Genomic DNA, 24983 nt, shown 5'->3' with positions numbered 1-24983 from the left:
GTAATTATCTTGCTACAATGACTATGAAACATGATCGAGATGGTGTGAAGGCATCTGTTGATTATGGACATCAACACTTGAGCTGGCCTCTTTGGTCCTAATTTTACAATGCACCTGTTGGTGCTTGAGAGGTCTTTCAACAGCTTTTCTGTTGCTCGTAGCTGCAACCTCATTCCGTTCAGGGGCAAGCCCGCTGCGCTTGAAGGCTACTCGTATAACCGCCTCACCATGAATCAAGCACCGACGCCAGCATGGCTTGCTATGGAAACGAAACCTTAGGATGATTGGCCTTTTCGGCGACTCCGAGTACGGTAGCCAGGCCACGACGTCGCTCAGCGCACCGATGTAACGGAGCCGCTCCGCAAGCCACTCACCGGCACGAAGAAGGATGGGAATTGACTGCTATGCAAGGCTGGGTGGGATGGAGACTGGAGCTCGTGGGGATGCTTTCTTTCATCTCATCTTGTTACCTGCAACATTGCAGTGCTCCATGCTTCCACCCCCACCTGAGCCAGAGCTTGCTCCCCACTCAGGTATATACAACCCACGTATAGACTGGAACCGAAATGCGAAGACAAGGACTAGCAATGCAGCAAACGTTTTGTGCGGAGAAAGCCGTAAGGCCGTCAGCGCGGGCCTTTTGCGCTGTTTGGGACCCATCAGCGTCACCCAATCACTTCGTGATCATCGCAGTGCTCGTGGAGGCCGATTCTTTGCAGACTCGGAACATCAACAAGTCGAAGCAAAGTCAGGCCTCTGTGAAGTACTTTTGAGGTCGACGCTTCTGTTTTCAGATATGGCATTCACTGTGAAAACGAGACTCGATCTCGTCGGAACCCAACTTAACTTCAAATTGCCACAGCCAATCAAGCCCAGTGGACTTCCCTCTAATATCGCATTCATATGTACAAATTGTATCAGGTGAGAACAGCAAGGGTCAAATCAAACCCTCCTGTCCATAGAAAGTTCATCCAATCCCGGGTTATAAATCATTTTCTATTTCGCAGGCTGTGTTGCTCCGTCCTTTGGAACCGCCGACTCTGTTGGCCTGCTCCAGGTGCGGATGTGTCCTTCGAAAGTGTTAGCCGACAATTTTAGACATGGTTTGAAAGAAATCACAACATACCAGACTTGCAGCTCGTCATGATGTAGTCCTCGGTGAACTCGAGCCAGCACATGGGACTAGGGTGAATGACCTTGGACTGCGTCACGTGTTAACAGTGTCATGTCATCAAGGGTGAGGTATCATACCATGACAGGTGGGAGCATGGCAGTGTGTGAGCGGGGCTCCACAGGGTGGACGATGCCCTCCTCGTCGTCATCGATATCCGCCGTCGAGAGGGCAGAGTTGGACCGCAGGCGTCCACTAGTCGTCGTGTTGCCCGTCTCGAGGCGCTGCAGCGTCGTGGAGCCGGGGAAACGAGAAGAAATCGAGCCTCGTTGGCGGACGGATGCCTATTGAAAAAATTAGGTTCCGCTCACCGAAGACTGTGGAACGAAGGTACATACCGCCTTTGGCCTGCTCAGCATGCCAACGTTGAAATCCCACAAGCACAACCTGCGGTCCTCGCCGACGCTGCCGAACCGGTAGTTCTTGTCATCGCATCGCCACGGGTCAAACGCCACCGAGGTAACCCAGGACTGATGGCCTTGGCAGCGAGCGATGATGGCGTGGTCGATAACAGACCAGATGGAGATCAGGTCATCCTGTCCGCCTGTAAGAACATACTTGCCGTCAGGCGACCAGCACACGCTGATCAAACCGCCGTAGTACGAGTGGTAAAGGTCGAGCAGCCTGGTCTCTTGTCAATGTCATCCCTCAGACTGGGAATAGCCGAAACTCACTCCTCCTTCAAGTAGTCAATGATCCTCAGCGAGCCATCCTCGGAGACCACGGCCAAGTGGCGGTTATCAGGGCTGAACGCGAATGCGTTGATGCGCTGATTGGAAAGCTTCCATGCCGCTACCGGGTTGACCTTTTGGTTCTTGGAGTGCACAGACTTGTAAATGTGGATTCGCGTGTTCGGATTGACGTTCTTGGGCGCGCTGGACTCGCCAGAGTCGGTGGCGGTGTCGCCATTAGCCACGCCGTTCGTCGCCAGCTCCTCCTCGGGCACAAAAGGCGCATCCTCCTTCTCCTTGTCGTACACCACAAGCGAGCCGTCCATGTGGCCTGCGAGGAAGAGGTTATCGGAGCCGGGAATCCACCGAATCTCGGACACGGGGGTGCCGTTAATGATGCCCTGCCACATGTGAGCCTACGGTCCAAAAACACGCCGGCTCAACACAACTCACGTTCTTGTTCAGACGCGTGTAGCGCTGCGATACAGGCTCCCACCAGATGATCTCGCCTGTGGAAAAGCCCATGATCACGTCAATGTGGCCCAGGCTCTTCGTCACGGGGTTGATGTCGTGGCACAAGCAATGCGCCCTGGTGAACAGAATCTTGGTCAGATAATCTTGCTGCGTTTGGTCAGCATCAGCTCCTGGCTCTGAGGACGCATGCGATAGGTACCTTCTGCCAGGCCGACAGGTCCAGCCACTGGAAGGCACGGTTGATGTTGGCAAAGCAAAAGACACCCTCCGGCTTTCTGTCGGTTAATTTCTTGGAGAGGTTCTCGTTGACGATCACTCGGGAGATGAACGACGAGTTGCTCTTGGTCATGTTGTTCTTTGGCTTCTTCTTCTTGCCGACATCCTTGGGGTTGATGGGTGCCAGGGCTGCGTTGCCGTCGCCAAAGGCCGGCGCCGACACGAGCGTCATGGACGTCTGGGGCGCATCGCTGAGAGAGCCGTTGCCGCCATCACTGCTCATGCCGGCCTCCGTCGAGTAGCGCTCGCTCGGGTGCTCTTGTATGCTCGTGTTCGTGTTGGCCAGGGACGAGAGGCCGTTCGCAAAGGGGCCTCGGTAGAAGGAGGGCGGAGGTGGGCGCACATCTAGCCTCAAGAGAGACACCTTGGTGCCGACGCTGGCGGGCTGCGGGTTTGTGGCCAGCGGATTGGGGTTGATGATCGGAGCTTCGGACGGGTGAGGGGGAGGGGTCGCAAGGTGCAGGTCTTCTTTCAAGACGTAGGTGCCTGGGATGTGTCCGTCAGCGGTTTGCGCCTTCCCGTACCCAGGCGCAGTCGCAACTCACCCTCGCCGACGAGGAATTGATATTCGGGGCCTTCGGGCTTGGTGACGGTATTGTTCGTCTCGATCATGGGCATGGCTCCGGGACCGCCCAGGCCGACATAGGCGCCGGCCTGGGGATACCGTGGGGGAGGAGGAAGAACGCTGCTTTAATAAATACGTAGTGAGGTTAGTCACCTGTCAATCCCTCCCGTTTTCAACCAAAGGGACGCCGCCGACGAGGAAAGACTAACAACATCGTGAGCGGGCAGAAGAGGGCGGCGTGTCTCTTTACGAGGCGTTCGGCTTTCGACTGCGGACTACTGCATTCGCTGTCGCAACACGGCAGAAAAGACGCAGGTGGCGCACTCTGAGCGACTAATGGCGAATGTGGATTGTGCCGACTCGATATGTCGTGCTTCGTCAATGCCTGCCGACAACGATGTGTGCGACGAGACTGGCGGTGGGATCGCGCAGCGCTTGGGAGTTGATAGTGGCAGGGGGAGAGAACCGCTGGAACGACAGAGTAGCGCAATCGGCGACACGATCGAATGGGGAAGGTCGGTAGCGGGGGGTTGATAAATCGAGTGGGTGGCGTGGCTCGCTGCAGAAGCTGGAGAGCCCTGGAGAGCCCTGGAGCACGCAGGTTGTAGGTGTGTCGGGAGGGTCGCAAAGGCGGTGGTCGCAGACGACGAAGACGAGGTCGGTGGAGATGTCGGGTTAATATAGGCCAAGTGTAAAGAGAGGCGGTTGGCTTTCGGACCTGGATCTGGGACGTGGACCTAGACCTAAACCTTGGCCTGGACATGGATTGACCTCTAGAGTCTGTCCTGTCCAGTGTGTCCCCTCGTCAGGCGAATCCAGTAGAACTGCGCCGCGGCCGAGGGCAAACCTGGGGTCGAGGCTAGCGCACGCCCTGACTGGTAGGAGGATGCCTGCATTGACCGGGTCCAGGTGCCTGACAGCCGGGTTGGGAGCTGTGGTGGTGGTGGTGGTGGTGGTGGTGGTGGTCAATGGGAGGGGCCTTGTTGAGGGGGTCGTGGTTTGTGGGGTAGCGATGATCTTAGGGATGCGGGTTGACTGTCCTTTTTCGTGCAAGTCAGAATCACAGAACGGGCTTCTGAGGGTGTGGCAATGATGTACAAACTTTTCATTGTGCCTCTTGGCTGAAGCATATCGGTCATAAAGTTTCCTCGAACCAAACCCGCATTTGCCCACCTCGGTACCTACCTTTCCTCAAGGTACCTAGGCAGGCAGGCTACCTCTCGATGGAATGACCTGACCATTCGCACCAACCACGGCGTCGCCCCACTGGCGCCTGTCCCCTCGTGGCACAGCAAGATTATCCGCTGTGCAGGATGCGCTGGAGGCGGCAACCTGGCCCGACCCTTCTACCTCTCTGTTCGCTTACCTACCTACCTACATGTGTGACGAAGCGCCTGGTCATCCACCCATGTGACGTTGTGAGAGATGACTGTCAGTCGGATTTGGCTTTGTGATGTAGGAAGACAGATCCATATCTTCGGCTCTACGAAGAGATATGAATCCGAGGGAATGACAGGATGGTGTTTTCGCCTTTGACCTTCGCTTGGATGAAACAGAACCTTGCGAATTCGCCTGATTGCTCGAACACCCCACGAGATTATAACGTTTGACTGCTCTCCACCACCTTGCGATGACATTGCATCACCAAGTAACAGGTTTGGCACCGAATAGCATTCATGCCACGAACCGCCTGTTCCCTTTTCAGAACCCTGTCGGCCATGAGGATCCGATCACACGGGCCTCTCGAGATTGCGAACCACGGCCTGTTCTCTTCCGACTTTCACTCAAGAACCTAGTCTGCCCACCAAGCCACGCCAGCCAGCAAGTCATACCGCGCAGAGATCATGCCTAACACGTGCAGATGGAAGGAAGGACACTGAAAACGCGCATCTTGTAGTTTCATCGACACCGCCATGGCTTGATCGTGTCTGTAGGTAAAGGGATACATCAGACAGAGGGACTTGATGGGAGAACAGGAACAGCCCAAGTCAACATGCTTGGAAGATTCTCGCTGATTCAAGTCCCACTAGATATACCGAAAAAAACGCGTCTAGTGTTCTCGAAGCGTCACCATCGGTCAGGCTTGCTGCGCAACGTCGGTCAGGACCAGACGATGTCCGACACACAACATCATCCTGCCTCCAAATGCACCTCGACACCAATAGTGTGGAACCTCAAAGTGCCCCACCTGTTTGCTTACCTAACGAACCCAACGCTCTATCCCCAGCAATCGGCACCACGCCCGATCTCTACCCTGTAACCTCCACTCGAGCTCCCTCCCGGTCGGTCGCGGGTCCGCGTCTAACACTTCATTCCTGAGTTAGCTGTTCAACGCCACCAGGTGCAATAGCCTTGCTCCTTCTCCTCTTGGACACACAAGACCATCAGAACACCTGGCCATGGCCACGCAGTAAAATCCTCTTGAGTCCTCCTTGCTACCGCTCATCATGGCTTCTGGTATGTGGCCTGATCGCCTGGACCCAGAGCAGCCTCCATCCACTAACGCATCTCGGCATCGACAGTGCGCATCTGTGTCTGTGGCGACGAAGGCACCGGCAAGTCCAGCCTCATAGCTTCTCTCGTGAAGGACGTCTTCATCCAGAACAAGATTCAAGCCGTCTTGCCCCCGATCACTATACCGCCTCAGCTCGGCACACCTGACAATGTCACCACGTCCATTGTCGACACCTCTGCCCGACCGCAAGATCGAACGACGCTACGCAAGGAGATCCGCAAGTCGAACGTCATCCTCCTCGTCTACTCCGACCACTACAGCTATGAACGCGTCGCCCTCTTTTGGATGCCGTACTTTCGGTCCCTTGGTGTCAACGTCCCCGTCGTCCTCTGTGCCAACAAGTCCGACCTGACGGGTGACGTTAACACGCCGCAAGTCGTGGATGGCGAGATGCTACCCGTCATGGCCGAGTTTCGCGAAATCGATTCGTGCATTCGGTCGAGCGCGAGGGAACACCGTAACGTGAATGAGGTTTTCTTCTTGTGTCAGAAGGCCGTCACCCACCCCATCGCCCCTCTTTTCGACTACAAGGAGGGTAACCTCAAGCCGGCTTGTGTAGACGCTCTGAAGCGGGTGTTTTTCCTGTGCGACAAGGACCAAGACGGCTTCCTGAACGACCAGGAGATGCACGACTTCCAGTCTCGCTGCTTCGATAAACCGCTAACTTCGGAAGACCTGGACAACATCAAGCAGTCAGTGTCGAAAGCAGCCCCAGAGACCAGTGCTGAGAAGGGCATCGACAAACTGGGATTCCTACAACTGAACAAGCTGTACGCCGAAAAAGGTCGCCACGAGACGATCTGGATCATTCTTCGCAAGTTCAACTACACCGACAGTTTGAGCTTGGAAGATAGCTTCCTCCACCCCAAATTCGAGGTGCCCGAATATTCGTCTGCTGAGCTCAGTCCTGCTGGCTACCGCTTTTTCGTCGACCTCTTCTTGCTTTTCGACAAGGACAACGATGGTGGGCTGAGTGACGACGAGCTGGAGGCTTTGTTCGCGCCGACGCCGGGGCTTCCCCAGTCATGGCAGGAAACGTCCTTCCCCTCCTCGACTGTTCGCAATGAAGCTGGCTATGTAACTCTGCAAGGCTGGCTGGCTCAGTGGAGCATGACGACCTTTATGGAACCGAAAACAACCCTGGAGTACCTCGCACATCTAGGATTCGAACCAGCGACATCTCGTGAGACGACGACAGCTGCTCTCAAAGTGACCAAGGCTCGCAAGAGGAGAAAGCGCCCTGGCCGCGTCGAGCGGAACGTTGTTCTGTGCTACGTTCTTGGTGCCCCTAGCGCTGGCAAATCATCCCTGTTGGATGCGTTCCTCAACCGACCGTTCGATCCGCTCTACCGCCCCTCCATCAAGCCTCGCCGCGCCGTTAACAGTGTTGAGCTGCACGGTGGCAAGCAATGCTACCTGATTCTTGAGGAGCTCGGTGAGCTCGAACCGGCCATCCTTGAGAACCAGGCCAAGCTCAACGCTTGCGATCTCGTCTGTTACGCATACGACTCGTCTAACCCTGATTCGTTCAGTCATATTGTCGACCTGCGTCGCCGCTACCCTCATCTCGACGAGCTCCCCGCCGTCTACACAGCCCTCAAAGCGGACCGCGACAAGACGACGCAGCGCTGCGAGCAGCAGCCCGACGAGTACACCCACGAACTCATGATGAGCGCTCCGCTCCACGTCTCTGTGACCTGGGGCTCCATCTCTGAGCTCTTCATCGCCCTCGCAGAGGCGGCTACGAACCCCAGCATCGCCTTCCCAAGGAGCGAAGAGCCGCCCGTGGACCGCACGCCGCTATACGTCGCGCTCGGAGCGACTGCCTGCGCCGGCCTTGCTGCCTTTATGATCTGGCGCCGTTCGACCAACTCGGCCTGATCGGAGGGAGGGCCGACGAGCGCTCCTGGCAAGAGCATATGTCTTGGACATGGAGAGCTCGTGCACTAGAAATCATCTTGCGTGAGAGAGACTGCATGCATACTAGGGCGTTTTGCAGATGGGCATTCGGGGTTTGACGTTTTACTTGACCTTTTTCTTTTTTCTTTCTTTTCTTCTTCGCAAAGAGAACAACTCCGTGATACCCAGCTCCGTCCTCGACTATACATATTCTACCACTTAGACAGAAGACTCGGCTTTTAATGCAAATATCTTCATCTTCGCTTGTGCACATGATCATTGCTAGACATATTCCCATTGATCCCCGTCTCACTACTCAAGCCACATGTCGGTCGTCGAGTAGCACGTCACTCATCAAGCTGGAGGCCGGTAATTCGAGTGGCAGGTTGGTAAGCAAGTGGTATCATTCATAATTCTACACCAGGTATCTCAAAACTCGCACCCCTCCACACAGAACAGCCGCGCATTACATGAAATCATCCTCGTTGAACGGCTCGCTCTCCTTGGCGCCGAGATGGAGCTTTCTCGCGCCCTCGGCAAGCCCGTACGGATCGTGCGCGCGGATCCGCGCGGCGCCGTCCCCGCCCTCGACGTCGGGCGCCGTGCTCGAGCGGACCTGCACCTTGACCTCGCCCTGGATGCCGTCGACGCGGATGGTGCTGGTGGTGGCGCCGCCGGGGGGCGGCTTGAGGTTGGGGGCCGGGGCCATGCTGACGAGCTCGCGGAAGAAGGCGTTGGCGGCGTCGCAGCCGTCGAGGAGCCACTTGAGGCAGATGGTGACGCGCTCCTTGGCGAAGGGGTTGTGGTCGTCGTAGGCGCAGCAGTTGAGGAGGGGGACGATGCCGTTGTGACGCACCATCTGCAGCTGCACGTCTGGGTTGCCGGGGGAGGACTGGCCGGGCGGGGGCTGGAGGAGGGTGGCGAGAATGGTGAAGAGCTGGGCTTTGATGCCGGACCAGGGGTATGTGTAGGCTGGCTCGGAGAGCGGCGGGGGCGGCGGGGGGGATGGCGGGAGGGAGTCGGCGGCTGAGTAGGGGCGTTCGATGATGGGCGGGGCCGCGGATGTGTTGTCCGGGTTGGTGCCTTGCGAGGCGGCCGGCGGTTGTTGGTGGGCGGAGGGGTTCGTGGGGACGGTGCGGGTTGGAATCGCGTCGACGAGGGGCTTCTTCGGCACGCCGGCCTCGAGACCGTTGAGGAGGGTGATGAGGTCGTAGACGGCTTCCCACTCGATGAGCATGGCGCGCGAGTACGCAATCTCCGAAACTGTCGTCAGAAGGTCGAGGTACTGAGCCAGGCCGTCCTTGGCCCGCTCCATGTCCCAGGTGTCGACGGGGAACTCGCCAGGGTCAGAGTTGTCCTCGCGCAGCTGAGCCTGCAAGTGCATGAGGGCCACACATTCCGGCACAATGCGAGAGCGGAAGAAGCCAAAGAAGAACATCACGAGCTTCAGGTCGCGCGTCTTGTCCTTGGGGTCCTGTGGTGGCGATGAGATGCGGCTGCGGAACATGTGGTTGACGAGGCGGAGGAGCACTGTCTGCGCCGGCGAGATGATATCTTTCGGGATGCGGAGAGAGTTCCAGGCGTAAGAGACGAGGGAAGAGTGGTGCATAGCTTCGACAAGCTGGGAGGTGAGCTGGAAGATGAGCGATTGCTCATCCTTTTCCCAGACAGCGATGAAAACGAGCATCTCGCGGAGCAGAGACTTGCCGCAGTCCAGAGCCAAAAACATGCGGCATCGGGTCTTTTGGAGATTCTCGCCTGCACGGGTGAGGCCAGTGCCAGCCGAGTCTAGGATGCATGACTTGACAATCATGTGAAGCGCTTCGATCTGTTTGGGGTCGAGAATGTTTGGGATTTCCGTCAACAGGCCTGTCAGGGGACCCTCGCCGTATGAGTCGTCATCGTCGTCAATGTCGTCTTCTTCGTCGATCATCTCGTCGTATTCACCCTCGACGTATTCAACGTCTGACCCGTCAGTGTCTCTTGGGAGGTCCAGAGCGGATTCTTCAACCTCATAGACTTCAGCTCCGTCCTCGTCGTCCTCGTCGTCCTCGTCCTCATAGTCAGTGGGGTGAAGCGCTGTCGCGTAGCGGTTAAGGAGATTGGTCTTGCAATGCTCTGTTCGTGAGGCAGCAAACTCGACAGAAGGCATCGGCACGACCCAGTCATCGTAATTGGCATCGCGGGCGCGCATCCACCACGTGTCAATCTCACGCGATACCCGGCCATATGCCCTGTCTTGCTCAAACTTGTCCGTAATGTCAAGATCCCATTTCGGCGTGAACTTCTCACCCTCCTTGACGTTGTCGGCGCGGATCTTGACCTGTCCTTCGGGGAACCAGTTCCAAGCCAGCGGAGCGATGGGGGCCAAAACTCCTGGTGGCCTGTGTGACTGGTGCTGAGAATAATCCGTCAAGAGCTTCCGTGCCGCATCACACATTCGTGAGTTGCGCTCCAACCAGTTCTGAATTTCCGTTTTGGCAATGTCGACTCTGAAGCCAGATCCGTCGCCCATACCCTCTTGCGGGTCATCGAGCTGTGCATCTTCGTCAAAGAGGACGTCGTACCAGAAGGACATTTTGTTGCGATCATTCTTGGCGGTCCAGTTATGAGCCTGTTGCAAGGATGTGACGAGCAACTTCTTGTCTGTGCAGATAATCAGCAAATGTGGAGATGCCTGGACGGTAGGAACCTACACAAATCTGTAATCTCGTTCAGTTTAGCTCTTGACGTTTCGTCAAGGATCTCGCCGTCATAGCCCTTGCTCGTGACATTGACACACAGGATGATGGTCCGGTAAACCATCTGGTCAAAGTGGACAGCAGCACAAATGTCCTGCGGAACCTCGGGCTCCGACGTGACGAGCAGGTTACGCGCAATGTGCATGAGCTTGTTGAGAATCTGCAGATCGTCCTTGAGGTTGACCTGGTTCTTGACGATGAGGGCTGTGCTCTCCTGAGGGCTGACACCCTTCTCGGGGTCGTTCAGGCTGGACAGCGGCCCAACGGAGCGGGTTGTGAGGTTAGGGATGGCAGCGCCGAAGATTCTTGTCAGCCAGATCCAGATGGCCACATTCCTTGCCAATGACTCTCGAACGTGTTTGAACGTGTGTGTCTTTTCCAGGGTCTTGGCGATCATGCTCGAGACCTTGTTTGCCGTCATGGGACCCATGGGCGGCGAACTGGTGTAATGGCCCTCAAGGCAGATGAGGGCTGCCGAGAAGCAGCGCTCCTCGATGGACTCTGAAGGCTTGGATCCATCGGAAGGGCCAGGATCTGGTAATGAGGGGATCTCGATGGCGGCCATGCTGGCTCCGACCAGGCGCCCTGGTCTGTGGTGATATCACGAGACTGATGCTCAAGCGAGGGCTACCTCGAGAGGTGAGATGATGTGGCGGTGAGCGACGGCGACCGAACTGCCCAGACACGTTGGAACAGTGTTGAAAAGAAAACGCCCTGAGAGTTCTCGGGTACGAAGCTTTCAGGAAGAAGGAAGCAACTCGACTCGGAGGTGGCGGGGTTTGTGAGGTTGTGGCAGCGACGGGACTCAGAGGTCAGAGTTGTGTTAGTAATGGCGAAAATCGAAGGTACTGGAGCACAGGCCAGAAATTTCCGAGGGGACGATGCAGCCTCTGTGGGCCGTGGCCTGTGGGGCATCGCCATGTTTCCTCTTGGACACTGGAAGGACTGGCATCGCTGGCCGTCAGACAGGACTGAATACGATGTTTGGGTTACGGAGGACTCATGCTTGGGTATGCATGTTCAATCAAACACACACTCTCCCCTCGACATCTTGCATCCCGATGTTGTTTCACAAAGAGCTGGGAGTATACAAGTAGAACCCATGTCTTATCGGACGGTGGACCCTGTCAGCGAGCCCTCCAGCGAATGACCCGAGGCGATAAGCTTCCAGTGAATCCGTGCAGCGACTCCAGCGTCATGGCGCCATCCCACTTTTCGACGTCGGCCGTTTGGCGGGGTAGTAAACAGTGGTCGAAATCTGCTTTGGTTTGCGACTCTCAACCCATTGGCATACCGAATCATCCAACCCGTCCTTTGGCGATCTCTCTTGGCCTTCCGCTCTTTGGTGCATCGACCTACAGAAGCCATGTCTGCCCTTCCCAACACCTTTGACCGTGAGTGCCCACCTCGAACACCCCTCAACCCGTGACACCCATCGCCTTCCGGGCGTCACCTCCATCATCGAGCATCGCAAGCTTGCGACCAGTGGCTGACAATTGTGACAGGCCCGGTCCACATCGCCGTCATCGGTGGCACCGGTCTCAGCAAGATTGACGGCTACACGCCCGTCGCCGAGCTCAACCCCGAGACCCCCTGGGGCTTCCCCTCGTCCCCGATCCAGATTCTCGAGCACAACGGCGTGCCCATCGCCTTCCTCGCGCGCCACGGCGTCCACCACCAGTTCGCCCCCCACGAGGTGCCGGCGCGCGCCAACATTGCCGCGCTGCGCCACGTCGGCGTCCGCTCCATCATCGCCTTCTCGGCCGTCGGCTCGCTGCAGGAGGAGATCAAGCCCATGGACTTTGTCGTGCCGGACCAGGTCATCGACCGCACCAAGGGCATCCGGCCCTTCACCTTCTTCGAGGGCGGCGTCGTCGGCCACGTCGGCTTCGCCGACCCCTTTGACAAGGGCCTCGCCGACGTCGTCAAGACGTGCGCCGCCCACATGGACGGCGACGGCGTCGTGCTGCACGAAAAGGGCACCATCATCTGCATGGAGGGCCCCCAGTTCTCCACGCGCGCCGAGTCCCACATGTACCGCGCCTGGGGCGGCAGCGTCATCAACATGTCGGCCCTGCCCGAGGCCAAGCTCGCGCGCGAGGCCGAGATGGCCTACCAGATGATCTGCATGGCCACCGACTACGACTGCTGGCACAGCTTTGACGACGTCGACGTCGCCATGGTTCTCAAGTACATGGAGGCCAACGGCAAGAACGCCAAGCGCCTCGTCGCCGGCGTCCTCGACCAGCTGAGCCGGCACGAGAACAGCGACCTCGTCCTCGCCAAGCAGTGGGAGGGCGCCTCCCAGGGCGCCGTCAAGTTCATGACCAAGCCCGAGGGCCGCAACCCCGAGGCCATGAAGAAGGTCGAGTTTCTGTTCCCCGGGTTCTGGGAGAACTAGGCCTTCGAAAAAGAAAAGGCGTTTGCGGTGAAATAGAGAGAGTGCTGTTCAGAAGCGCTGCTGCCTGTAGTGGCGGACAATGAGCTCATGTGTTTATGAATTCCTCTGCATATAGACTTGACAGTACATCAACTGTACTTATGCCAACTAGATTCCTCTGATGAGATGCGTTTGCGTAAGAACGGGTGTTCAAGGATGTGGTCGTGCCACGGGATCCGTCTTCGGTTTGTGTGATGAGACTCAGCCATCAGGCGAGGCCCAGAGATGCTGCAATGTGCTAACAGCGTCGTGGACCCTACGAAAAGTGACAATCATGGGCTGTGGCATTGTTTATGTACATTCTTTACAGCACCTGCTTCATGGGTGATAGTGCTCGGGAGCGGCACCCCGACTTTAACAACGCCATGGTGCCAGGAAAGGGGTCCAAGCGGTGGGACTGGGCCGAGAGCTGTTCGTCGCTTTCTTGTCAAGCGTGCCAGCTTGATTTGAATTCGACTTCCAGAACTACCTTACTGTTACTTGGAAGGTCCAGGCACTATAATCTCGGCTGTCTTGCGAGCTGGCGGTTCGAAATTAACACACCGTTACAATGAGCGGGCGTCGGCCTCCTCAGCAAGGCAACCGCCCCTATTCAGTCTTTATGATGTTAGGACCTACTGCATATCCGGCAGCAAGCGAGAAATTGGGTTTCAACTTGGCAAGACTAGGATTCTCCAAGCCGCATCTGCCCCGTTGCGTCGGGTTAGAACAGCACTGTTTAAGTACGACCCACAGCTTCGATATCGACACAATCTCCTATCTAGAACAGCAGAGTACCCAGAGACCGAAGCAATCACCAAGTGTCAGATAACAAGTCTGAGTCAATATGGGCATACGTTTCCATTGAACCGGTTGTAACCAAGCCCGCAGAATATCCAAAAGTCTAAATGGTCTATATGTGCAACGCTGAGTAACGAATGAGGATATATTTATAAATCACATTTTCATGCTTCAAAAGAAGACGCTGTGGAGGAGGTAGTCGATGCCCGCCTCTCTGTAGTCGTCAACCTCGGTGTAGCGGAGGTTGTCGCGGCTGGGATCGAACACGAGGTTCGTGGGGTTGGCGCCCGAGTACTTGGGCCACTGGACGGCGTCGACGTTGGGGTCGCCGCCGTGGATGAAGGAGACCCACATCTTGCTCATGAGGTCGGCGAGCTCGACGTACGATTGGGGGCGGCCCTCGAAGGGGTTGGGGGCGTAGCCGCGACCGGCAACGTTGTTGAAGACAAAGGCAACCTCCTGGAAGTGGGTGGCGCCGTAGATGGGGTTGGGCAGGCCGTTGACAATGGCGTTCCAGTGGTAGGAGTAGACGGGCAGGCCGGCGGCCGAGTACGTCTCGGTCAGGAGCCTGCGGCCGGCGTGCTGCTGGTAGTCGCCGGCCAAGGCGGCCGAGCGCTTGAAGAGGGTGCCGAAGGGGGATGCAGGGGGGCGGCCCTCGTAGAAGGCGGGAATGCCAACAGCGGGGTCATCCGGGTACAGGGAGGAAACACCGGCGGCCTGGGTAGAGTTGAGGCCGAGAGCCGACAGCCACGAGGCCCAGCCGTCTTCGTTGTTGATGCCACTCCGAGCGTAGGCAGTGCCCTCGTCAAAGTTGGTGCCGGTGAGGAGGGGCACGCGAGCGAACTTCCCCTGCTTCAGGAGAACGGAGGCTTGGGCGCTGATGAAGTCGCCGTCGACAACGGCACTCAGGGTCTGGGCGGCGACGCTCAAGGGATCGCTGCCGCTGAAGATGCTGTTCAGCGTCTGCCAGGGAAGAGCGCGGAGGCAGGCCAGCTTATCGGCGGCGGAGGAGCATCCGGTCTTGGCAAGGAGGGCGTCAAAGTACGGCTGCCAGTCGGCGGCACCCTTGAACACGGCTGTAGGGCTACCGCTCTGAAGAATGGCGCTGCGGAAAATGCCGTTGTGCTTGCCGTCGTAGGCGATGAGCTGCATACCCAGGGCGCGAGCACCAGCAGACTCGCCCCAGATGGTGACCTTGTCGGGGCTACCACCAAAGGCGGCGATGTTCTTGTTCAACCACTCCAGAGCGACGCGCTGGTCTTTGAGGCCAGTGTTGCCGGCCTTGGCGTTCTTGAGCTCCTCGCTGAAGAGGAAGCCCCAGAGCGACAGGCGGTAGTTGATGGAGACGGCCACAATGGGCTTGCCCTCCTTGACAGACTGGTCCACGATCTCGGTGAGGTTGTACCTCGGGTCACGAGAGCCACCCTGGACATAGCTCTGGAATCCGCGTCAGTGAGATGATGAGAGAGAGAGAGAGAGAGAGAGAGAGAGAGAAGACGTACGCCACCGTGCACCCAAACACCGACGGGGAGCTTGTCGCCAGCCTTGACACCCTTGGGTCGGACGACGTTGAGGGTCAGGCAGTCCTCGTTGACCGGGCTGCCCAGGCTGCTCGTGTCGGAGCCGTACCCAATGCACATCCATCCATATTCGGTGGCGTTGCGAACGCCCTTGAAGGTCGTCTGCAGCGGCTTGGGCGAGGCGAAACGAAGGGCACCGACGGGAGGCTGGGCGTAGGGGATACCGAGGAAGTAGTCCTGGTCGGCGGCATCGTTGTGAAGGCCAACGTAGGCGCCCTGAGCTGTGTGCGCCGTAGGCACGCAGGTTGCTGCAGGCGCAGGCGCAGGAGCTGCCAGGGCCAGGCCCGACAGGGCGGCCAAGACCAGGGTGGCCACGTGCGAAGGCATGCTTGCTTGCGAGGGACGCGGGAAGAATGACGGGCAGAAGGGACGTGTCTTGTGCAGAAGAGAGGCAGATCTCAGTTGACGAGAAGCGCTGACCACATGGAACCCTCGTGGCCTCGAATGCGATGCCGATCACCTCGCATCTTTTAAAGAGACTGGAGGATCAAGCATCCTAGGGTCCCCGCATCGAAGCATGACGCAGATGGCAATAAATTACGTTGCCCCCCATGTACGTGTACATGTATTGCTGCGCTTGCGTGATATGATCCTGTACCGACGGTAGAAAATTTCCGCGGATAGTCCGAAGGCGAGAGCGACATGGGCGGCATGGAAGCTTGACCAACGTTCCCCGGTATAGTCGGCATGTCTTCTGCATCGGGTATGAATAGGCCGCCGGTCGTTCGTATTGGACAAAGAAATACAGAAATCCTGGCCAAGTTGCCAATGGATGCAGGTGGGGGGGGGGTCTGGGCTTCAAGGATCTTGGAGTTAGGGTTAAGTTGAATGCCGACATGGGGGTGGGGCAGAGGGAGGGGATGAAGGATGGAGGAGCCAGAGAGGGAGGGGACCTTGGACCTTGGACCAAGGGACCAAGGGAACCTCAGGTCAGGGTCACATGATCAGGAAGCGGGCCCTGAATGGCTTCCTCAGCACGAGGCGAGGCTGCGACAGTCGAGCCTCTCCACTTGTCCTGTCCTTACGTATCAAGTCTGCCTACCTGCCACCGGCATCATTACCATCCTACCTACCTACTTCAGGCAAGGTGAGGTGGGTTGGATAGTAGATGGCCCGGATGGAAACCGAGAAATAAGGAACTAAGCTCACGAGCTAACTAAGCTCACGAGCTAGGCACAACAGTGAAAGTGAGTTGGTCCCCTCGGTCTTCTCATCCTCGGAGCGAGGAGAAGATTAGAAATGCTCCCGCCCTGCCAACGGCCCGGCCCCACCTGCCATGGACATATACACGGTGATGAAGAACTCCAGGCGAAAGGCCAGCACGATTCATTCACGCGGATGCGCGGCGCAACAATCCCCGGCTCGCTCTGATGCCTAGGCCAGCTATCTATCTAGGTCCAGGAGGCGGCGCCGGCTCCTGACTCGCCAAAGGTCGCCAAAGGGTCCGATCTAAGCGATCATGGTACAGGTAAACCAGTGGCAATACGACGTTGCAGCACGAGCCCGTGCTGATCGAAGCCTTCCCGCGGCCCTTGCCCAACTACCTAAGCAGAACGATGTTACCGTCGAAGGGAAGAGAAAACAGGCTATTTTGCAGTGAAATTGCCGTTGCTTTGGGGAAAGGCACTGCAATAATGATACACTCGCCGGACGAGTCGCCCTTTTCGCTCTGCCACATAAACTGTGCTGTCACCCTGCGGTAAAACACCCAAGAGCACCACAGCCCCTGAGCTAAGGTGGGAGCTGACTCGCAACGCTCACGCCATTGACGACCACTTCAACTAAGAACGCCGGCGCGGTCATGATCTCCACCCATGGGCACATCGTTCCACCAGCAAGGCTTGATGGCCGTTTTGCGTACTAAGTAGATTTCTGCGGCTCTTCCCCGACTGCCCGACGGCTGCGAGAACAGACACCCAGCCCCGTGCCATCCGGCGGCGAGAGATAAGGCTATGAAGCGGCGCTACGAATGACATCCAACTGTCAAGGCAAAACTAGCAAGGCACGGTTGATGGCGTGAGAGTACTGTACATGTAAGCCGAGACAGTGGCCACAAGTGAAATCAGCATTGGCCGTCAAAGATCCATTCACATGGGGATCGACAGACACACCCCCGAGAACAGTTAGTTGGTGGCCCATACAAAGCTGATGAGACGAGACCAGGCAGAGATTCCATACTGAGCTGAAGCTTCTCTCTTCTCTCCTGGGTCGGATCCTTCGAAGCGAGGGAATCCCCGCCGCCCCCCCCTTAGTGTACCATGTAGACCGATGATCCTACCCAGAAGCTCTCGAACCTCAGATGGTCTGATGTATCTCATCTTTGGCCTTGTGATGCGCGGGAAGTTAGGAGCCGACAAGGTGGACCATCACGGACCAGGGGATCTGGGGCAGAAGGATCCTTGGTTTGTTAAATGCATCGACAATCCCCACAGCGCCGCCCACACTCGCAAGGCCTCTTGCCAGGTCTCCTTGCTGTCCAACATCGTCGTCCCCTGATCTACAGTCTTTCCTCCTCCGTGCTTTCTTGCATGCATCCGCATGCTCCGAGCATATTGCCATGGAGGATGATAGACGCACACGCCTTCTCGCGGCGTGCTGGTCTTTGGCCGCCGCCGCCGTCATCCTGCTCTCTCTCCGCCTGTACTGCAAAGTGTGGCGAGGAAGAGGTCTCTGGTGGGATGACCACCTCTTGATTGCTTCTTGGGTATGTTGCGTCCTTCACTTCCCTGCTGAGCTCCTTGAACGAACGGTTGTCCTGTGCTGTTGAAAGCCTTGAAATACTCATGCGTGGCACCACGGCAGATTTCCCTCGCTATATCTTGCTCTGTGCTTTCGTACATCTGTTCGATCGGTTTCGGTACGAGGCGGGCAACAATCAGCGATGAGAATCTCAAAATCATCAGTCTCAGCACCATCATGGTGGCTGCGTTTGGAATCATGGCCACGACGTTTAGCAAGACGTCCTTCGCCATTACGCTTTGTCGCATTTCGACCAACCAGTGGATGAAATATCTTCTCATCTTCATCATCGTGACGATCAATGTCTCCATGAATCTTGTTTGGATCTTTGGCCTGGTCAAGTGCACACCTTTCGCCAAAGTCATCGACGGCAGCCACCCGGGAAAGTGCTGGGATAGGCAGAAACTCCTCAAATTCCAGCTCTACGCTGCATGTGAGTTGCAAGATGATATATTTGAACGAGCTCGACCGGCCCGTCATACTGATACCGCCACAGACTACTCTGCTATCCTCGATTTCATGCTCGCCCTGCTTCCGTGGCAGATCATCATGGGCATGTCCATGCGACGGCGTGAGAGGCTCGGTGTCGCAGTGGCCATGAGCCTTGGTGCCATGTGAGATTGCCGCCCTGTTCCGTTGCCGTTCATCATTGCTAACGCCATTGGGGGTAGTGCTGGAATCACAGCAATCGTCAAGGCGGTGCTCGTCGTCAACATGACGAGCACCGACTTCACTTATGACCGCGTTGACCTGACCATCTGGACCTTGGTGGAGCCCGCTGCCTCCATCATGGCCGTGTCCATCCCCGTGCTGTAAGTCAACGCCCCAGCCTGGCCCCTTCGCACCACATGACACCATCGTGCTGACCCGCTCAACAATAGGAGGATGCTGTACCACGAGCTCAAGACAAGCCACGCCAGGTCCAAATACAACCGAAGCAACCCCTACGCCGGACAGACAGGCGCCGGCGCCACGTCTTCCGACGCCAAGCGCGCAACGCGGCAGCCGCACAGCAAGTACGGCCAGAACTCGGTCGTCATCATGTCGAACATTGCCTGGGAGGAGTCGCAGGAGGCGCTCCGGGACCCCGAGACCAGCGCCCGCTCGCCGAACCTCAGCGGTGTGCTCAAGACGGAGGAGGTGAGGGTCGAGCACGAGAGGTTGAGCACCGTGGGCGACGAGGACTCGATAGAGCTCAAGCCGTATGCCGTCAGCGCGACGGCGATGAAGGAGGAGGGTGGCGGCAACCGTCGTGCTTCGTAGGGCGTATATTCTAATACTATTTTCTTCGTTCAGACATTTGTCGCGTCTTCGTTTTCGAGGCGTCCAATGGTGTAGTTCTAACTTTCCAGATGGATTAATCAAGATTAAGGGCGCTCTTGACACACTTACTCTTGGCAGCCCTAGCACGTTCGGGCTGCAGTCTTGAAGGTTATGGTCAAGGTACCTAGGTATGCAGGGATACGCTGGGTCTGCCATGAGCTGGGCACTGCAGTAGGACCGTCCATGGATTGATAGAAGCTGACCTCGTCAACATATGAAATGCCATCACTATCATGATTCTACTGGTGATTTACTAGATACTTCTTTATGAAGTGTCACTGTTCATGTTTGATCTGCTATGGGGCCGTAACGCCCGCGGCAGTGATAATCGTGTCTACTCGTGTCATGTCCCACCACACCCCAGGCACTGCTGCTACACTCTACGCTGCATGGAACCAGTATGCTTCGACTCCTTTCATCCCCGCGATGTGATGCTACCCAGCCGTTCAACTCTCATCGATACAAAATTCACATCAGTAAATACAGCGCCCGGACGCCTTTTTCTGCCGCCGCGATATGCCATGGCCTCACGTCCGTCTCCCTATCCACCATGCCCCTGGCCCGTGCCAAGGTCCCAAGGCCACGGAAATAGTTGAGCATCTCCCTGAGCAGGGCTTCAAGAGCTCGAGGGTTCCCATCTGTGTATACAATGTTGACCTCCATGACGACTGGGGGGTCCTCAACCTTGGTTCCACCCCGCTTGACGAGGTAGCCACTGATGAGAGAGGTGCTTAGCTCTCCGGGCGCGGTCGAGTTACCCAGTCTGTGGGATAACACGGCGCCCCAAGTCTGGTCGGTTACATCGACGAGAATTGCGTCGCCCTCGGCTGGTTCTGCCACATCCGCCCCACCTGGCGTACCTGTCGGCGTGCTGGCATTTGCCTGGCTGCCGTCTTTCATGGGTGTCGAGGGGGTGCCGATCTGGTCCGGGGAAACAGTTGATGGCTGAGGGGTGGAAACAGGGGTGGTGTAGAACGACGTCGAAGCTGTAGGCGGGACCTTGACCGCTGGAGGGACGAGCTGCAACGAAGGGCTCGTGTCGACCGTGATGAGCGTCAAGCTGACCGATGCCTGCTGCTCCGTCTGGGCCAAGCCTACCCAGAAGTCAATCTCACTTTGGTCCATGCACCCGCATTTAGTAATGATGATACGCCAGTGCACCTTCCATCGAGAGATAAGGTCATGAGTCGTCTCCCAAATTTCATGTGTGACTTCGTTCAACGAACTTGACAATGACTTGCCCTTTCGACCGAGATTGTATGACGCCGTCATTTGCTGACTCCCACGGTTGTCCGTCCAAGCTGCCGTGATCCACCTTTCGTCAACGCTTTGTGCATATGCTATGTGAATGCAGGTATTTTCGTGCATAAGCGAGGATGACCCTGTGTTATTGAGCCTGAAATCGATGTTCCGCGGCAAGGTATGCTCGAGGAGGATGGCAGGCGCAGGCATAGGCCCCCCAAATATGGTGCATCGGTCGTATGTCTCCAGCGCTAACTTGATGAGGTCAATAGGTAAAGCCGTTGGCATTCCAGAGACTGCTGTCAAAAAATCCACCGGTAGAAGTTGCAGCACCAACTCGTTTGATGGAGCAAGCCTCTTGTCGGCAAGGGCCTTCTTATGCAGTTCGAAGAGCTGCTGGAAAGCTGTGCAAGCTTCGACGATCGACTCTGGATGACTTGGTATGTAGACGATGAAGACAACAAAGTTCTTCTCACGAGCCTCAAGGGAAAGCAGACTCTGGTTCAGGCTGTCCATGCGGTCAGCCAAGCTTGAGCCGTGCATTGCTCCGTCAACCGTTGGTGTGCCAGTCAAACGTTCTTCCTCCCACGGCACGAGCCCGCCTGTTGTATGACCACTCTCGCCGTTGACAATGTCGAATCCTCCCAGCTTCAGGAACTCATACGTGTTCCTTATGCGCCCCAGAAACGTCGTGGCGAAATCGGAGAGACCGTTTAAATTTGGAAACACGCAAGCGGCAGTAATATTCTTTACCCCTTGAGACGGGCCCAGACCAAGGGTCTCCCAGAATGAGATGGTCGATGGCAGAACAGACAGCTTGGAGTCAAGGCGCCTGATCTCTAGATGAGGCGGAGGGATTTGGAATAGATAGTTGGGCTTTGGAGGTTCAGCGTTCGGATCTCGAGGAGGCACTGGTCGAGGCTGAGCTCTACTGGGAGGTCCAAGGAGGGGGACATCGGACGCTTCGATCAGCTCTCGGAATCGACATTGAGTTGAATCTCCCAGAGCAGCAGGTATAGCTTGCTGCAGTACTAGAGATAATGTTCTGGAAAGAGATGCTAGTTGGCGGCGGGTTTCGGGAGCGACAGGGGAGTTAAAGGTCGCCGACTGTGCATCACGCAAACAGAGATTGCCAGAAATCGCCTGTTCGGTGAGAATCTGAGCAACAGTGATGATGTCGTCATCTTGGAGTGATAGCTGGCTCAAAAGAGGCTCTGGATCGTCAAAGTATTTCGCAACAGCGACTTCAGGAACCTCGAACCTGGCAATCCTAGGCAACTCCAACGGCAAAGATGGATCCGAATCCTCCACTACGGATTCGACATCTCTCAACGACGTCACGTGTGACACCATGTCGTCCTCAAGATTCAGTCTCTTGGTGCTTGCCTTGAAGGGCGAGGTTGGTTCCTCCATCAAATCGGGCGATTCGTCAACGTCGGACTCGAGGCTCATGTCATCAGCGTCCGAGGACAGCTCTTCGATTTTATCCGGGCTCGCTTGCAGACTACTGTTTTCCAGGCCATCAGTGATGCTGCGGATGCGCGCATTTGTGTTGTCCGTTCGAAAAGGTTTGCGATGCAACTTGCTATGTCTTCGTAGGTAATCTGTAGTTGGAGGCTTCTTGAGGCTGAGGCTCGTGTCTGATTGTGTAGGTGTCCATCGGCAGGCAAAACGACCTCCTTGCTCGTACTTTTTGCTTGCTAGAGGAAGTACAGGATCAAACTCGATGCTGTCAAAAACGCTGCCTTTGCGTGCTGTTACTGTAGAAGGGCTTCCAAGAGATTGGTTGTTGAGACGGCCGAGAGACGCCCGAACCTTCTTGAACACGGTGGCTGGGTCAAAGGGGCTAGGCTCTCGCTTGTTGCTAAGAGCCTTTGAAATCTCACTAGTCGGGCGTCCCCTTGTCTCGTCATTCAGTGTGCTCCGGGCGTGTCGGAGTTCCGGCTTGGTGAAAATTGGCGCTTCCATCTTCGGTTTCGTCTCCTCAGAAATCTCGTCAATAGTAGGTGGTAAGATATCTGCTTGTGACAAAACTGGCTCAGGCGTTGTCGTCGGGAGGCTCGTCATCGTCGTGTCAGGCGCAGACATATTGAGGTCCAGAGGATTATTGTCATCATCTTCATCGAAGAAACTGAAGTCTGCGTCCGTGATGTCTGTGTCGCCAAACATGTCCGGGCCCATGTCTCCAAAAAGATTGCCATCCCCCTCGAAAGTCGAATCAACTCGATCTCTCTTAGTGTCGGTTTGCTCCCAGCTATCGGGTTCGGTATCTGCCATGACTACCGCGTTGACCATGGGTGCATCGCCATCTACAGGCGCAGCGACCGACGAAGGCGGCCCAGGGCTCGAGGTTACGGCATCTGCCGCTGGTGCGGTGAAGATGCCAAGTGGATTCTGAACAGCGTCCGGCGGCGTGGGATACATGGCGCTGGCGGCAGCAGCATTGGCTGCACGTCTAGGGTCCATCGGAAACTGATCAGTTGGCTGAGGAGCAGCGGGGGCTTGGGCTTGAGCCTCCTTCGCAGAGGCAACCGCCTCTCTTGCTTTGCGTCGCTGAACAATGCTTTCCTCCCTCTCAGTGCCGGACTGAAACCAGGTCTTGACTTCCGTCAGGGAGTCGGCTGCCTCCTTCGATGCCAGCGCTATATCAGTCCTTTCGCTCTGGTTGGCCTGTGGATCCACAGATCTCTTTCTAAAACAAAGAATCGAAGGCCATGAAAAGATCATAGGCGGTGACGAATTCCGCACCGGCGTTCCTCTGCCTTCAGCTCGAAGGTCTACAGGCTTCCGAGGAGAGAGTTGAAGTGCGACCCACGTACAATTTTGCAAAGTATGCCCGGATAAGCCCCAGCCTTTCAGCATGCCGGTGCATATCTCTCTCCATTGTGATGACTTTGCGTCTGGTTCGGGCCTGGGTCGCCATAAACGTGTGTCTGGTGTTTGCCCAATAGTGTCAGCATAAGGCAGAGCACCATTCGCAAGTCCCATGTAGCTCCCGAGAACTCCAAAGGGTGCTGCCAATACTTGACTAGACAGAGCCGCCTGGCCTGTACCAGGAACTTCGTGCATAGATATCAGACCTTCACTCAAGACCAGCGAAAAGCTTATGACCAGGGTGCCGTTGGTTGTCAGATAGATCCGGAAGATTCCAAGGACAGCTGTCTCGGTCCCTGAGGCGTTCTTCGACTCTCCCTGTCGAATGATCTTGGAGTTCAACAAGATTGTACAGTGGTTCAGCGGGATAGCGGCTAAGCTCCTACAGATTGGCGACGATACAGTGGAAAGCATGGCGCTGATGAATTGCTCGTACGCGATCTTGACAGTAATGTATATCTTGCCATCTGATGACGTTATTGGCGTTGGCTTTCCCTCAGGATCAGAAGAGCTAGGCGTGGCCGTATTGGTGTTGTCGAATGAAGAGGCATTTCTGAGCGTTGCATCGGGCACGGAACCATTGAAAGCAGGATGGGTCGGTGTGTTGGCGGCGGTTTGCCTTTGCCCAATAGGTCGGCTCTTGAAGAGGTGACCGGGTTCGAAGGACCCTTCATCAGTGAGCACCAGGTTGAAGCCAGCTACGTCTAATGAATGGTCCAAGGCACCCCCCTCCTCAGTATGAGCTGTCGGCTGCGTCGCATCGTGTCGTGGGATATAGAAGTGCCATAAGGCGCGGCGACTGGTGTCGAAATGTGCTACACGGCCAGCATCTCGAAGCGATTTCTCGATAGTTGGTGCAATCGAAGCAAATGCTTGCGCCTGCTCGGGTGCCGGTTCGTACAGTTGATAAGCGATTGACGAAATACCTTTCTGTGCGAGAAATGTTAGCCATGCCAGATGTACAGCAACCAGCAAGCGGGCCCTTACAATCAAGAAGATATTAGTGCCATATTGGCTCGTGTCCATGTCGACGGTGTGATGCGGGTTCAAGGTGTCGATTTGGCGACATCAAGATCCCCGCCGTGACTTGCGTCTCGTCTCTGCGGTTCCTCCAGGCACAAGTAACCCTATGAGGGGTCACTCATGCAGAACGAGACTTGGAGAAGACGGATTCTGTGCGAAAATTTGTGTTTGAAATGTGTGTAGAGGGTTTGCTTCCGAATCGATTCTTGGAGACGCCCGACGCCATCTCAGCGAGCCGAGTCCAAGCCGAGATGGATCGAGGTAGACCAGCAAGTTGTCCGGGCTCAGCAAAGGGCAGAGTTGAGCAGAGTTGTCGACGGAATGCTGTAAGTTGTTATCGTATCCGTTTCAAATCCAATTCATGGCAATGGCTGGGATGATGGTGATGCGCCGTCGAGGGTCGACGTTCGCGAGCTGGCTTGGCTACCTCAGCGAGCTGAGTCGAGAGGATGGTCACGTCCGCCGCGCGAGGTACGGCTTGAACTGCGACTGGAAGGCAGGGACCATTTGCAACGAACAGCAGACCCCTGTCCTCCACAAACTCCACCGCGCAGCGGAGGAGCCCGCATCATTGAGACCGTGCTGCCAATCACCTCAGACTTGCAAAGCTCGGTCAGCAGAGCCGCTAACGCATCCTGACCCTTGCCATGAGCGGGGCCTCACCGAGGTG

The 24983-nt window shown here is 56.5% G+C and overlaps 8 protein-coding genes across 8 annotated transcripts; 4 read left to right on the top strand and 4 right to left on the bottom strand.

Moving 5' to 3' along the window:
• Positions 1 to 847: 847 nt before the first annotated feature.
• VDAG_05549 (catabolite repression protein creC) lies at positions 848 to 3204 on the bottom strand (the record flags this gene model as incomplete). Its single annotated transcript, XM_009652444.1, has 8 exons — positions 848 to 1070; positions 1127 to 1202; positions 1252 to 1455; positions 1510 to 1795; positions 1846 to 2243; positions 2296 to 2463; positions 2516 to 3078; positions 3138 to 3204. The coding sequence occupies 8 exons, from the start codon at positions 3202 to 3204 to the stop codon at positions 997 to 999; spliced, it is 1836 nt and encodes a 611-aa protein (XP_009650739.1). The 3' UTR covers positions 848 to 996.
• Positions 3205 to 5604: 2400 nt separating this feature from the next.
• On the top strand, positions 5605 to 7553 carry VDAG_05548 (mitochondrial Rho GTPase; the record flags this gene model as incomplete). The annotated part of the gene is made up of 2 exons (XM_009652443.1): positions 5605 to 5614; positions 5680 to 7553. 2 exons carry the CDS (start codon positions 5605 to 5607, stop codon positions 7551 to 7553), a joined length of 1884 nt encoding a protein of 627 aa, XP_009650738.1.
• A 484-nt stretch (positions 7554 to 8037) lies between these two features.
• Positions 8038 to 10898, bottom strand: VDAG_05547 (uncharacterized protein; the record flags this gene model as incomplete). The annotated part of the gene is made up of 2 exons (XM_009652442.1): positions 10268 to 10898; positions 8038 to 10217 (listed from the first exon to the last, which is right to left on the bottom strand). The coding sequence occupies exons 1-2, from the start codon at positions 10875 to 10877 to the stop codon at positions 8038 to 8040; spliced, it is 2790 nt and encodes a 929-aa protein (XP_009650737.1). The 5' UTR covers positions 10878 to 10898.
• Positions 10899 to 11678: 780 nt separating this feature from the next.
• On the top strand, positions 11679 to 12713 carry VDAG_05546 (phosphorylase family protein; the record flags this gene model as incomplete). The annotated part of the gene is made up of 2 exons (XM_009652441.1): positions 11679 to 11706; positions 11818 to 12713. 2 exons carry the CDS (start codon positions 11679 to 11681, stop codon positions 12711 to 12713), a joined length of 924 nt encoding a protein of 307 aa, XP_009650736.1.
• A 952-nt stretch (positions 12714 to 13665) lies between these two features.
• On the bottom strand, positions 13666 to 15439 carry VDAG_05545 (lipase; the record flags this gene model as incomplete). Its single annotated transcript, XM_009652440.1, has 2 exons — positions 13666 to 14969; positions 15035 to 15439. The coding sequence occupies 2 exons, from the start codon at positions 15437 to 15439 to the stop codon at positions 13704 to 13706; spliced, it is 1671 nt and encodes a 556-aa protein (XP_009650735.1). The 3' UTR covers positions 13666 to 13703.
• A 2004-nt stretch (positions 15440 to 17443) lies between these two features.
• VDAG_05544 (uncharacterized protein) lies at positions 17444 to 17608 on the top strand (the record flags this gene model as incomplete). The annotated part of the gene is made up of 1 exon (XM_009652439.1): positions 17444 to 17608. One exon carries the CDS (start codon positions 17444 to 17446, stop codon positions 17606 to 17608), a length of 165 nt encoding a protein of 54 aa, XP_009650734.1.
• A 61-nt stretch (positions 17609 to 17669) lies between these two features.
• Positions 17670 to 19114, top strand: VDAG_05543 (uncharacterized protein; the record flags this gene model as incomplete). The annotated part of the gene is made up of 5 exons (XM_009652438.1): positions 17670 to 17816; positions 17915 to 18284; positions 18348 to 18465; positions 18523 to 18663; positions 18733 to 19114. 5 exons carry the CDS (start codon positions 17670 to 17672, stop codon positions 19112 to 19114), a joined length of 1158 nt encoding a protein of 385 aa, XP_009650733.1.
• Positions 19115 to 19642: 528 nt separating this feature from the next.
• Positions 19643 to 24746, bottom strand: VDAG_05542 (uncharacterized protein; the record flags this gene model as incomplete). The annotated part of the gene is made up of 3 exons (XM_009652437.1): positions 24278 to 24746; positions 23497 to 24220; positions 19643 to 23349 (listed from the first exon to the last, which is right to left on the bottom strand). Exons 1-3 carry the CDS (start codon positions 24314 to 24316, stop codon positions 19643 to 19645), a joined length of 4470 nt encoding a protein of 1489 aa, XP_009650732.1. The 5' UTR covers positions 24317 to 24746.
• Between the last annotated feature and the right edge of the window lie 237 nt (positions 24747 to 24983).

The sequence above is a fragment of the Verticillium dahliae genome, genomic scaffold, assembly GCF_000150675.1.
Source record: "Verticillium dahliae VdLs.17 supercont1.10 genomic scaffold, whole genome shotgun sequence".
Lineage (NCBI taxonomy): Eukaryota > Fungi > Ascomycota > Sordariomycetes > Glomerellales > Plectosphaerellaceae > Verticillium > Verticillium dahliae.
The sequence above is the reverse complement of the archived record's forward strand: the minus strand, read 5'-3'. Positions and strand labels throughout refer to the sequence as shown.